General features: G+C 32.6%; 1 protein-coding gene across 1 annotated transcript; it reads left to right on the forward strand.

Annotated features, from left to right (window-relative positions):
* The first annotated feature begins 8,992 nt into the window (after positions 1-8,992).
* Positions 8,993-12,194, forward strand: LOC113743302 (WRKY transcription factor 6-like). Its single transcript, XM_027271283.2, has 5 exons — positions 8,993-9,651; positions 9,750-9,848; positions 10,104-10,649; positions 10,763-10,876; positions 11,227-12,194. The coding sequence occupies exons 1-5, from the start codon at positions 9,178-9,180 to the stop codon at positions 11,944-11,946; spliced, it is 1,953 nt and encodes a 650-aa protein (XP_027127084.2). The 5' UTR covers positions 8,993-9,177; the 3' UTR covers positions 11,947-12,194.
* The last annotated feature ends 2,134 nt before the right edge of the window (positions 12,195-14,328 follow it).

Below are 14,328 nucleotides of genomic sequence, written 5' to 3' on the forward strand. Positions count from 1 at the left end.
TGTTACTTAAATAGTTTTCGGACACTGTACTTGTACAATTTCTTGATTTCCTTCCTTTTTTTTCCCTAGGTTTTGGAAAACACAGTATTACGGAAAATAACATATATATCTTTGGAGAGGACAAAGGAATAATTATAATTTTTTTTTGTAGAAAGTACTTTTGAAATCCAGGATTCAAATTAACAAAGGATGATACATATTTATCCTCGTTCTAACAAGTGAAATTTTAGACAAAGATATTTAGCAAATAAATTAGACAAGCATTATCCATGAAATTCAATTGCTTACGAAAGTCCTCACATGAATTCTACCAGTGCCAAACCTGAAGAAGAAAGGCACCTTGTAACGTGAATAAAGAAGTCGAGGCATGAGGAAAGAGGAAAAGAAACATCTATCCTCTTTTTGACTCCCTTCTAAAAAGGCAGCCCGCAAAAACTGATTATTCTCTGCATGCATTGCACGTAAAAGACAATTACACAATGATCTCTTGGGAAATATATGAAAAGAATTTCTAAAAAATATCTGGGCCTGTCAAGTTGCTGGTGGACTGTTTCTGTTTTACACTTTTAAACACTTTTTCTTGTACACTTTTGGTTTTTTATTTTTTTTTAACGAAAAAGTTCGGGTGAGTTCGATTTCAATCATCACCACAAATTAGGACATGCTTTCGGAATCATAGATTTCTTGTGGTGGATTCTTATAAATTGTCTATCAAAACAACAATTACATGTAATTCGTCCTTACTAATTGAGCCAACTTGTACCCTTTTATTAGTTTCGTTGAACAAAATGTTTACTTCAGTGCTACCAAATGAAATTGAATACCACTTGTTGCTGATCTTTTGAACCTTTATGCTATTTTCGTTACTAGAAATGGAGTAATGACCATAATCAAAATTTTCTTTTGTATAATTTCTTCGTTGCCAGCTTCATTAGTTAGGTAGCTTCTCAACTTTACTAAATCAAAATGGAATTTGTCCTAGTACGCTAGGTGCTTCAATGTGATTATTACAGACACATTTGTTTACGTGTAATTTTAGTTTCAATATAGAATTTGTCGGCCCTTTTGACTGAAGCTGGGGATCAAAGTCAAATAAGACTGTGCTCTAGCCAATTCTAATAAGTTTCATAAATTCAAGCAAGTAATTGGTAGTTCAAGAATTAATTTCATGACGTTGCTCCCAAGTTTGAATCACAAATTAATAACTTAACCAGTTAGAGCTCTAATTAAAAATCATATTCAAGTTAATCTTCAGCTATATCTTACATGTATCTGATTCAGGTTGACTCACCTATATTTCCAAAATTGTTATTTATCTTGCACAATAAAGTCCTATAACCTTATAATAAGAAAGAATTTACGTAGTTAACTGAAAAATTAGCTGAATTTGGCATCTTTGTTAGAGGCTTTTAGCTCTTAATCTCTTTGCACTTAAGTGGTGTTATACATGCATAAAAAAAAATTTGAACTAGAAAAAACAGGCGAAAGGATAACTATTGCCTCGATATCATGAAAGTTTGATGGACAGAAATTATAGAAACCCATAATTCTTTAAGTTAATTTGATGCAAGATGTTATATATTTACAAATGTTACCAAGGCAGGTAACTTCTTCACAGAATTTAATATATATGTAGTGTCATCTGAATTAAAAATTTTGATTCTTCAATTGAGTTCTTATACAGTTGAATGATAAGTACTCACATTGTAATATTATTGATAATCATATTTCTAGTAATTGTTGAATGTGTAATTTGTCTTTAGCTATTAGTATATGCTTGAGTGGTTTAGCAGACTTGAGTGGAAACATACTTGAGATTCCTTGACTCTAAAGAAAGAGGGCATCACATCACAAACACAAAAGATAAGGATTCTTGAATGCAACAAAACAACGTAGACAAGAAAAGAAAGGGACAAATGAAATTTTGAAAAAATTGAGACTCTATTTGCCCTGATGTGGACTGGTTTATATTGAATAGTTATTTCCACGAAATTTCTTGATGCATTGAGTACCTTAATTGTTGACAATAATGCATTTCATGCTTCATATCGGAAACTGTTAGTAAATCTACCAGAATAACAAGGATTAATTTTTTCTACACTGATAGTTTATATACATATATATATATAGTCAGCATTAGATAAATGATAACTATGCAAAATGTGAACTTGAAATTCAACTTTTGTATATATGTCATGGATCCAACGGTGACAGTGTATATATGCTGTTAGTGTATATAAAATTTATTCAAATAACAATTGTTGGTAAAATGTTAAATAATATTTTTTATGTGAATACATGGTTATATATATTAGAAACAACTAATATAATAGTTGTAGGATATGTGGTACTACATTTTTCTTTAGAGTGTAATTCGGATGACTCGAACTCCAGATCTCTCACCTTACACTCTCATCCCCTGAACTACCTAACTCATCCCACCCATATGGTGTCTTATATATGATTATCATTAGTTTTTTTCATACTTATATTAGAAGCACATACACTAACTAAAAAGATAATACTTAGGTAAGCTAAATTTATAGATCCACTTTTAGACCATAACTTATATTCAAGTGTCACATAATCATAGTAATTTATGATAATATAAAAGAACCGTAAGATAATGTAAGAAAATCTGTATGACTATTAAATGTCTACAAATAGATGTATAGACTGGTTTACTTAAGTATCGTACAGATGAAACTACTTAGTAGATTGGGAGAATTTAAGAGTTTGTTTGGATTATAATTTTTCAAGAGTTTTTAGAGAAAAAATTATTGTAGCATTTTTTTAGGATGTAATGTACATGTAATAAAAATGTGATAAAAAAATACATAAAAGAAATATTCATGAAAAATGTAAATTTTTTTTTTTCAGAAAATTGCAATCTGAGTTGGGCCTAAGTATTTCCCTCCTTAAAAAAAGGCACACATACTATGGTCAAACTAATAAGCTAACATAACTAGTCTCGTAATATGAAGGGGCAAGAGGAAAACAAGGATCAAAAACATTGAGTGAGATGGGGTTTGGGTAGGCCTGTCAATGGGTCGGGTCTAGACCCGGATCCGGACCGGATCCGTGAAATTATTGCGGGTATGGGTAGGGATTTAATTCCGTTTCCCGGATCCGGATCCGGATCCGTTTTGTCAAACAAAAAACGGGTCGGATACGGAATATAGTATTCCGGCCCGTATTAGACCCGGATCCGGATATAAATGAATTAATAATTTAAAAAAAATATATTTATCAATATAATTTGATTAGGATGATGTATTTGAATAAAGTCAATTTGATTTCTTTTCTTATTTGGTTTTTTCTTTGCATTAGTTAGAAATTAGTTTACAAATATATTTTTTTCTCATTTTTATTAGAAATTATAAATTCTGCTAAATTTGTTCGGGTAGACCCGACCCGGATCCGGATCCGGAACATAGAATAAAAGACCCGTCGGATAAACGGGTCGGATCCGGATCCGGTATAGTAATTCGGGTCCGGGTCCGGAATAATGAATTCCGGCCCGTTGACACCCCTAGGTTTGGGAGTAGGTAGTAGGAAGGGGGAGATGGGAGAGAGGGTAAACCACTGGACACGTAGTTCATAACATTTGCATATAACTACTTTTTTATGCTCATGACATTTTCGGTCAGAAAAAAAATAATTAATTTTTTATACACTGATAGAATAAAATTTTTGACACCAACAATTATAGATATATACCATATATGTATGATTTAATTTTTAAATTTGAATTCATATTGTATACCATGATCTAAATATGTAAGTATAAAAAAATATTATACCCTGATAGTATATAAAAACTCACCTAAAAAAATTGTAGAAGAGATTTCTATGTTAAAAATATAATTATGTATTTTTAATTTAAAAAATTAAGTTATTTTTGTCCAATCAAATTGTTTAAGCAATAATAATTCTTTAATAAATTTTACAAACTTAGCCTATTTTAGAATCTTCCTTTGTCTAAAATATTTCTCATGCTATTATGTGGCCAAGATGGCCGGGACTGCATGACAACCGCACAGCACTGACAGCAGAAGCACTCAAGACTCAAAAGGTAGCCGACGATGAGACGGGTGGGATGCAGCCGTCCTACGTGGCGAAATGTCGTCCCCACAAGTCGTCATAGAGTGTGGCCAGTCATTGAAAGTCGTTGACCCCGTTGCCTTGAAAACCTACTCAATTTCTTTTATTAATTTTTATTGATATATTAAATACAGTCTCCAAAGTAGTCTAGAAAGTACAAATTCGATAAATAATAATCATAGATTTTAAATAAATTACAAACACTTTGGTCTATTATATAATTAAATCCAAGTCAATATCCATAGTAAATTTGCTCGAAATGCATAAGAGCTATATTAATTTTTTTCCCGACAACATCCTTCTTACACACACAAAAAAAAAAAAGGGGAGCTAACTTAGTCGATTACAATATATTAAGCATCCCATGTATTAGATTTGATAACAGATTGCAAGACTTATTCTGAAGGTATTTATATTACATTTCAGCGCTCGTAGATTGAACAAACCAGATCATGCCCAAAATTCCTGTCAAATTTCAATGTTCAATTCGATACACTTTTATGGCATTTTGTGATCAATTGCCTGTTGAACTAATGCTTTTATTTTGTGCAGACATTTCAGGGATACCTAGTTAATTAACTTGCTTTTGTTGGTATTGATACTCTCTTGTTTCTACCCAAAAACGTAATAACAATAATAAAAATAACTTGGTCAAATGATCATATAGTCAATTAACACCAACAATTTAGCTTCACAATGTTTCAAATTGATTCGCATGCTTTATTGACTTTTTTAATTGTAAGCGGGCGATTTTGATTATCTAACTACCCATGACGATCCCTCTCTTCTTATCACCTAATTTATCCTTTCTCCTATTGACTTATTTACTTAGTTTACAAAATTATGTCAAAAACTAGCGACATACTAAAAACAATGTTTTTAAACTCGGACCGGTCAGTAAACCGGAGAGGTGGCCGGTTCGCGGTTCGACCGGTCCGACCGGTCCAACCGGCCGGTTCAAAGGTTCACTGTTTTTGTTTTTTTTTTTGTTTTTTTTTTTTTTTTTAGTGTTAAGTACTAAGTAGGTTTCATTTTACACTTGAACTTTACCAACATAACTTAATTTAAGTTATGATAATAATAAATTTTCTAAAAGTTATACACAAAACATGGAATGATAAATATAATTAAAATATCATAATTCACCACAAGTTTTCATAAATTCATTATAAACATAAATAGATACAATCCAAATGTGCACCAATTATCACAAATAAAAACACAAAAAATAAATTAATTAAATATTGAAATTCTTTTACAACCCTTAAAAAAATTCATAAAAGAGTTCAAATTAAGACAAACTATTTGAATAGCAAACTTTTATCAGTGGCATGATAAGCAACCACACCACCTTCACAATTTCATCAACTTAAGCTGAAAAAGTTAAAATTTTATTATAAAAATATAAATCTAATTGCTCAAACTAAAAAAAATTAAAAATTTTTGAAAAACAAATATACAGTTAAACACATAAAAAATTAATTGCTACTAAACATTACTAATTAACATGTTATATTAAATTCAATGATCCTATACCATTAATTATTTTAAATTCAATTATCAATAGCTTCGATTATGTGCCAACTACCATATTTTTGACCAACCCAATGTTATTATTTGTAATTCCTACCCAATTCCTACACGGATGTGCACTACTTTTGCAAAAATTTCATCCTTAATTAATCGAATAAAAATAAAACAAAAATGAGGGAAACATATGAAAATTGAGGGGAAAAAGAAGAAAATGCAAAAAATCAACTAAAGATAATAATATAGAAAAAAACCTTGAAAAGAAAAAAATTAAACTTACTAAAATGTTGGAAAACAAGAAAAGTTGAAATTTTCAACTTGTTTACAATCTGCTAAAGATAATAACCAGATAATAATGGTGAAGACTTGAGAAAATCTTGTTGTGGATATTTGGGTTAAAAATGGTTAAGAAGAAAAAATTGAAAAAAAAAAAATAAGAGAAGAACTTGATGTTTTAATATATTTTTTAGTCAAGTAGAATTCTTAACAAACTTAAGTACAGTCTAGTGGTAAGATTGTCATATTTAAACTTGGAGACCCAGGTTCGAATTTTAGCTACACCATTCTTGATATTTTGTTGAAGAATTTAAAAAACCGCCGGTTCACGGTTCTTAACGGTTCGCACGGTTCGTCCGGTTCGTCCGGGTTTCAACGGTTCTCCATGAACTTCCGGCTTTAGCATTAGACCGGACCGGTGACATGGCCGGTTCGCGGTCCAACCGGTCGAACCGGCCGGTCCGATCCGGTTCTGAAAACATTGACTAAAAACACCTTGATAGCAAATCAATACGTAACAACGTATAAAAAATCAGTACATATAGTATTTTTTAGTCAATTGCAATTACAGAAAGTGAAAAATGTTAAATGATGATGACGAAACAAGAAGAAAGTTATATATTATTTAGATTTGGCTATTGTTTTCACGAGAGAGTTCGTCTTCACGAGGAAGCGCCGGACCAATTGGGGCAGTGAATTTTTGGAACGCGTCAATCTCATTATCTTTGACAAAACCCAGACGCAATCAATGTCAATTTGCCTACTGCTTAAAACTCCCAAAATTGGTCCAGCGTTCTTTGGCACTAGAGTGGTCCCACTTTTGACAACTCACACTTGACTACTCTCATAATTTTCGACTTTGGTTGTATGTTCAAATATCATTTTCTCACTATTAAAACTTTTCTAACACTCTCCTTTCTAATTAGCTTAAACTAAATTCACATCTTTCTCAAATAGATGGCCATTCTTTGCCTCTCTAGAAACGACAAAAATCCTATCTGATCAAGTGGATGCATGATTAATGAAATTTAAACAACTTCACAACTTCATAAGTGTGGTTTTTTTTTTTCAAAATTTAATATGATATTATTGTAAAAATATTATAACAATTATGAATCCGTCAAATGCTAGATAAACATAAAATACACAATAAGTTAGATAAAATTTATTGTAAAGTTTTCTTGTGATCATTTAAAAATTTGTCTAATAAACATTACATAACTATTATGAGATAAAAATAACAGTGAGATTGAAATTTTAAAAATATAAAAGTAATTATGTTTCTTACTTAAGTTACATATTTTATACTTTAGATAATTACCACATATTTTTATAATAGTTGAAAAGTAAATTAACATGAAAATTTTGTGCAATGGATACTTTATTAACCATGATAACAAACCTTACTTTATATATGCTACTTATTTATCTTTTTCAAATTGAGGTTACATTTTATAAAATTTTAAATATTTTAAAAGAATTTATATTTGATAAAAATAATATTTTTTGTAAGTGATCAAAAGTTTATTGTGACATGTCTATTTTTTACCAAAACACTACAATTCATCCCACAAGCCACAAAAAATAGCTAGCTCAATGTATTATTTTGCATTGTAAGTTTATAAATTTAGTTTTTAGAATTATATATGTCGAAGCCTTTAATTCTCATCTAAAATTATTTGACTTATCAATTCTTCCAACTAAAAGAATATAATCCATAAACTTACAACATTAAAATTCCTAAACTAATTTAATTAACATAACAAGATTTTTTTTTACTTATTCATTTACCAGATATTAGTACAAGATGACTTTTGGTGTCATACAAATATTTATTGTTGCTTAAAAAAAGGTCTAAAAATTCTTCACAGTACAAAAAATGTAAAATAAACTCTTCAATGATGGTTAGTTAGCTGAAACTAATTTCAAATTAATGCTGTGAAAATTTCTAGAACAATTCAATTGAAAATAAGTGCCAAAATTTTTAATTCATTATGGTATGAATTTTTTAGTCATATATATATATACACACACACACATACACGCACACACACACATAATCTAAGTGCTTGAAAGTTCTCAAGTGTCTTCGGAGCAATAAGACTTTGGCAACTGGTGCTTGTGGAATTATTGAGTAAAAATATACTACAAAATAGTATATTTTTCAAGTACTTTCTATTATCTAATATTAGTCTAAGAAAATTATGTGATATGCAACTTCAATCAGTTTATGCAGAGACCAAATTAGGACAACAAATGACTATTAGTACTTTTTATTCAAAAGAAGTTACTAATTGATTGCATCACACGCAGTAAATTATTCGCAAAAAAATCTTGTCTTTTACTCCTTTTACCTGGGTCAGCAAGCAAAAGTCCAAATAATATTCTTATAGCACAACAAATTAACGTGCAAGCTTTTCCACCTTAAAATAGACATTTTTTATTCATAAAATTCTATATGGCCATATTCCCTTTTTTTTTTTTTTTTTTAACTGAGATCACGCATCAAATAAATGTGTATTTACACGATCTTCAAGTCTGTGATGCATGATCTGTCACAAAGACTTGGTCTAGTCAATGTAAGAATCTTTACGAAGAAGTGGACGATTAGTTCAGAATTAACTTACACTAAAAACAGAGAAACAAAATAACTTAAATCAACATAAACATATATGCTCCAATATAGCTGTATGTTAAAATTTTAAAACAAGAATCATACCTAGTTAATTTGAGATAACAATAATATATTTCACGGAAAAAAGATTGAGAAAAATGGTCTTAACCATGGAGATCATATTTGATCATATTTCGGAAAGTAAATATACATAGTGAGTACTTTGATCTATTCCACTTGCATTTTGACATGAAAGTGTTAAAAGGGTCTTTATCATTTCCTCTTAAAAATGTTTTCTTTGGGTTTAAGAAGATATACTATGCAAAAACCATGCTGACCAGGCAAAGTACAGGACCATAACTATAACTAGTAGTAGAAGATAAAAGGGACTATAGACTAGTGAAGGAAGAAAGGGACCCCTTTTTTTTTCCAAAGTCCCATATCAAATCCCATCAATTTCTCTTCAAACAAATCTAGAACCCACTTAAGTACCTCTCCCTTTGTTGTATTTGGTCTTCCCTTCCTTAGCCTCAAGTCTCAACCTCCCCTTTTTTTTGCCGAGTCCATTGCTCCATTCAAAGCCCTTCTTCTCAGTCCTCACACCCCTTCTCTCTCTCACTCCTCCTCAATCTCTTTCCTCTTCTTCTTCATATATGGCCAAAGGAAGTGGACTCTCCTTTGATCCAGATCGCATCGGATTGTTCCTTCACAAACCAACTGTTATCAATTCACTTCTTCATCATCAAGAGGACAAAAAAGGCAAACACCACAACAATTACCGCCGCCACCTCTATTATCATCATCATCACAAGTTGAAGCAAGAAGAAGCACCAGCTGCATTCATGGAGATGGATTCAGCCAGTGCTGTTGTTAACAAGAGTAATAACAACAGCAGGTCTTCACCACCTACTACTATTCAATTCCCAGTTAACCTTAACTGCTCTACCCATGATGATGATCAAGATGATGGTCCCTTGCCTCACAACAACTCTGATCATCATCAAGAAATGGACTTCTTTGCTGATAAGAAACCGAAGACTGATGAATCCAAGGCAGCCACCATCCCTCATCCCGATGCTGATACAAAAGATCTCAGTGGACCTACTGAATTGGGATTCAATGTAAATGTAAGTTTCGATCAGATTCTTGACTGATTTTTCCTTGCTGGTAGGTCTTTTCTGCACTGGGATTAGTGCTGATTACAGAATTCTTTCTTTTTCTGTAGACCGGCTTGCATCTTCTCACTGCAAACACTAGTAGTGATCAGTCAATAGTGGATGATGGAATCTCACCTCACTCTGATGATAAAAGAACTAAAAGTGAGGTAAAAACCACTGATTTTGATGCTCTTGTCTGTGTGTGTGACTGTGTGTATTCCTGTTTAATTTTTTCTTTTCTCGATATTCTTTCCTTTTTCATTCACACTATTAACAGCCCCCGCCTCCCTTCTCGAGGTGGGGACTATTGAGGTGGGGGCTGATAATAGTTCTCCGGGGGTTTCCTTTATAACTTTTCACGTGTGTCATTTATGATCACGTTAGAAAGATAATTATAACAATGTTCTTCATCAAAATCTCAGCTAGCTGTTCTTCAAGCTGAGCTAGAGCGATTGAACGGAGAGAATCTACGTTTGAGGGAAGTGCTAACTCAAGTATCCAACAATTACAACAATCTTCAGATGCATCTGATGACAGTGATGCAGCAGCAGCCGCAGCAAAAACAAGATCACATAAAAGCTGACAATATTGGTGAAGGACAAGAAGGAAAACTACCACTGGAAGACAACAATAATAAGCACCAACAAAACAGTCATGGCCTAATGGTGCCACGACAGTTCATGGATCTTGGACTAGCTGCCGGTGCCACTGTTGAGACTGATGAGGCTTCTTTGTCATCCTCGGAGGGCCGAAGCGGCCGGGAGCGGTCACGATCACCGACGAATAATGTTGAGGCCAGCACAGGTGGTAGTGATGGGAGAGATGATAGTCCAGAAAAGGGTTCGCAAGGATGGGTTCCTAATAAGGTTCCAAGACTAAACAGTGGCTCCAAGAATGTTGATCAGGCTACTGAGGCTACCATGAGGAAGGCTCGAGTGTCAGTCCGAGCCCGGTCAGAGGCACCCATGGTACAAAATTTAAATGAATTATGTCTAAAGTTATTTACAATTGTCATCTTCAAATCCAATGGCCTTTTCATTGAATTAATTGGAAAAATTAATGTTCTTGTTGGTTTGATCAGATAACTGATGGTTGTCAATGGCGTAAGTATGGACAGAAGATGGCTAAAGGAAATCCATGTCCCAGAGCTTATTACAGATGCACCATGGCCGCTGGCTGCCCAGTTAGGAAACAAGTATGTGTTTTGAATTGCTAGTAAAATGATTAATGGCCGAATTCTAAAGCTAAAATATTTTGATGAAGTTAGTACTTAAAAGTAGTTAGTAGAGATTATGTATTACCACGTGTTATTCTAGTGTGAACCCTTCTAAAAATAAATCTTTTGACTCATTCATTTCAACTGCAGCATGATCTTTTAGACCCACCTACTATTTTTTCTATCCTCTTCAAATTTGTCATTTTCTTGTTTCTTTTTGTGCTTTCTTGAATTGCCACAGAAAAACAATCAAATTTGGTATTCTCCAGTGTCGGTAAATTTTTTTCTTTTTTTTTTTTAACTTAAGGTTAATTTTGCTGCATCAACAGGTTCAAAGATGTGCTGAGGACAGAACAATTCTAATCACAACATATGAAGGCAATCACAACCATCCATTACCACCAGCGGCGATGGCTATGGCTTCAACAACATCATCAGCTGCAAGAATGTTGCTTTCAGGATCCATGCCTAGTGCTGATGGATTGATGAACTCAAATTTCCTAGCCAGAACACTTCTCCCTTGTTCATCAAGCATGGCTACAATTTCAGCGTCTGCACCATTTCCAACTGTTACATTGGACCTTACACAAAATCCAAATCCATTACAATTCCAAAGATCTCCGAACCAATTCCATCTTCCTTTCCCTAATGCACCTCAGAATTTTGTAGGCAATCCAGCAGCACTTTTACCACAGATTTTTGGGCAGGCATTGTATAATCAATCAAAGTTTTCTGGCCTACAAATGTCTCAAGATTCAGATGCTGCCCACTTAGGCCATCAAGTCCCACAATTGCCACCATTGCACCAAGGCCAGCAGAATCCCTTGGCTGATACTGTCACTGCCCTCACAGCTGATCCAAATTTCACTGCAGCATTGGCAGCAGCAATCACCACTATCATTGGGAATCCTCAGTCAACAAATGCAGCAAATAACAGTAGTCTCAATATTACAACCAACACCAGCAACAATAATGGAAGTGTTACTACTAGTAACAACAATAGCAATGGAAACAATAAAGTCCTCAACACAAGTTTTCCAGGGAATTGAAAGTGAAGCTACTTTTCTTTTTCTTTTTATTTCTTTTACTTCTTTTTTCTTCCTTATTTGGCTTTACATCATTTTGTTTTACTAGCATAATACAAGTGTTCATTATTTTGGGCTTGGAGAGTTGGCTTAAACATAGATCAGTCCCTTTTGATTATTTCTTTTTTTTTTTTGAATAATGTAATTCAAATGTATGACTCAAATATATAGAAAATAAAATACTACTGCAAACGAAAAGAAATTCCTATGTACTAGCTTTTATTGTTATCTTTTGTACATACACATATGGAAAATTTGAGGAGCATGCTTGAAAGGGATCAATTTATTCTCATTCAAATATTCTTTTTGCTTTTGTCACTATTCTTGATAGTTGTCTCAATATAGTGCCAAGAACATAGGAAAAAAAGTAACATTAACATTTAGCAAAAAGGAGATAAAAAGGGAACAAAGCTGGAGAGAATGGTTGAAATGTTCTTTGCAACTTTTTGTTAGTGTATTTATCTACATATACGTGTTGGAAAGTCCATCAAAGTCCCTATTGATATGGCAGTCAAGTAAGGAGTCAATAAAACCGTCTCAAAGTTGTTAGAAATTGAGGGGTTGGTTTGACACGGAAAGACGAGAGAAAAAAAGGAGGAAAGAGTGAGAGAAAAAAATGATAGAAAAGGGTGGAAATGAAGAGGAAAGATTTGGTTGCTTGTCTCTTTTGAAGTTGTCTTTTAGCAATTTGGTCCACTATGACAAATGGTAGAGATGAAGGATTAAGATGGAGAGATATCTACACGGCAACGTTCTTTGATGTTGAAAACCAAACCAATCGTTGTTGATTTTGCGTGCATGCAACTTACTTGTCATGCTACTAGTAAGGTACGCAGTTGGAAAAAATGTACATTAGTTTTTCCTCGAATTTATTTCAACTTTATGGCTTGTTTATGGAAAATTTTTGGAAGACTACACCATAACTTGTTGGACCAAATCCACATTGCACTCTAAGCTTTATAGCATTGTTCACATTCAACTATAAGTATTAATTGTGAACAATATACACCCTAAATTATTTGTCCAATATTAAAAGGTGTTAAAAGAAAAGTTGACAAAAATCAAACACTTCAGCACCACGTTTGTATTTTGCACCATTGAGCTATATATAGATACTCATATTGCATTTCAAACTTCATTTTTACAACACATTGCATCTAAAGCATTTGAATTGTTTCAATTTGATCCAAAATCACGAATAGTACTTGAAAATTTTATGGGATTAGAGGTTAGTGAATTCAAATACTAGCTATTGCATCAGTGCTTCACGGTGACATTACTACTTTTAGATTTTCATAAGATTGTTGCTTTATTCCAAAGAAAAAGAACCAACTTAACTGAAAGGATCCCCCAAAAAAAAAAAAAAAAAAAAAATCTCTATAGTAATAACAAAATAAGTTGCTTACTTTTTTCCAACTAGTTGAAATCTTTTATGGGCTGACTAACCATGTAACAACAAAAGTGAAGTTAATGCCACAAACAACACTGCACTAGATAAACTAGGCTTATGCTTTGTTACTTGGTGAGTTACAATTATCACTGCTACCAATATAAGGAAAATGTGTAATGTATGTTTAAAACAAAGTGTAAAGTTTTTGGCTAAATGCAGAAAAGTTGGGCTTGATTTATCAGCCAAATGGAGGAAATGTCTATCAATTATTTTTGACATATAAAAGTGGATTTTCTTTATAAAAGAATATCGATGATAAAATTAAATTTGATTCTCATGTGTCTATGATTTTGTCAATTTTTTAAAGACATTAATGGTTGGACTAAAATGAAAAATTATTTTAGCGTGCCAAAAGGTCTCAGAGTGAAGTTTGTGGTGCAGAATGGGGAGCAATAAAATGTTTCTAATTGATGAAAGCTTTATGCTCACATGATGTTATCCATCATATTTTAGTTATTTATCGGAAAAAATGTGAAGGATTATTTACAGCGTAAAGTGTCTACAATTAAAATTTAGATTGCAAATTAAAATTGACATAAAATTCAAAGATATAAAGTGAAAGGAGTGAATTTCTTGCCAGATTTGATTTTCAGAATAGTTATATATTGAATATGCTATCAATTACTGAGTAAATTGCTGAGTAATTGTATCATTATTTCATGGTAGCGGTGTCTACATCTCCATAGACGACTTGGAATTGAGAAAATTGCCAATAGTGAAGGCAAAATTAATGGCATTTTTGTATCCTTTCTCCTATCACTTATCTTTCCACATGACTTGTGAATTACGTAATGAAAAAATATCTTCATAGTTTCAAACTTGTCTACATTCTCAAGTGGCATCTAGTATGTTACAAACATATTAATTCCCAAATCGTCAATCCCTATTGGAAAAAT

Source organism: Coffea arabica, chromosome 5e (assembly GCF_036785885.1).
Source record: "Coffea arabica cultivar ET-39 chromosome 5e, Coffea Arabica ET-39 HiFi, whole genome shotgun sequence".
Classification (NCBI taxonomy): domain Eukaryota; kingdom Viridiplantae; phylum Streptophyta; class Magnoliopsida; order Gentianales; family Rubiaceae; genus Coffea; species Coffea arabica.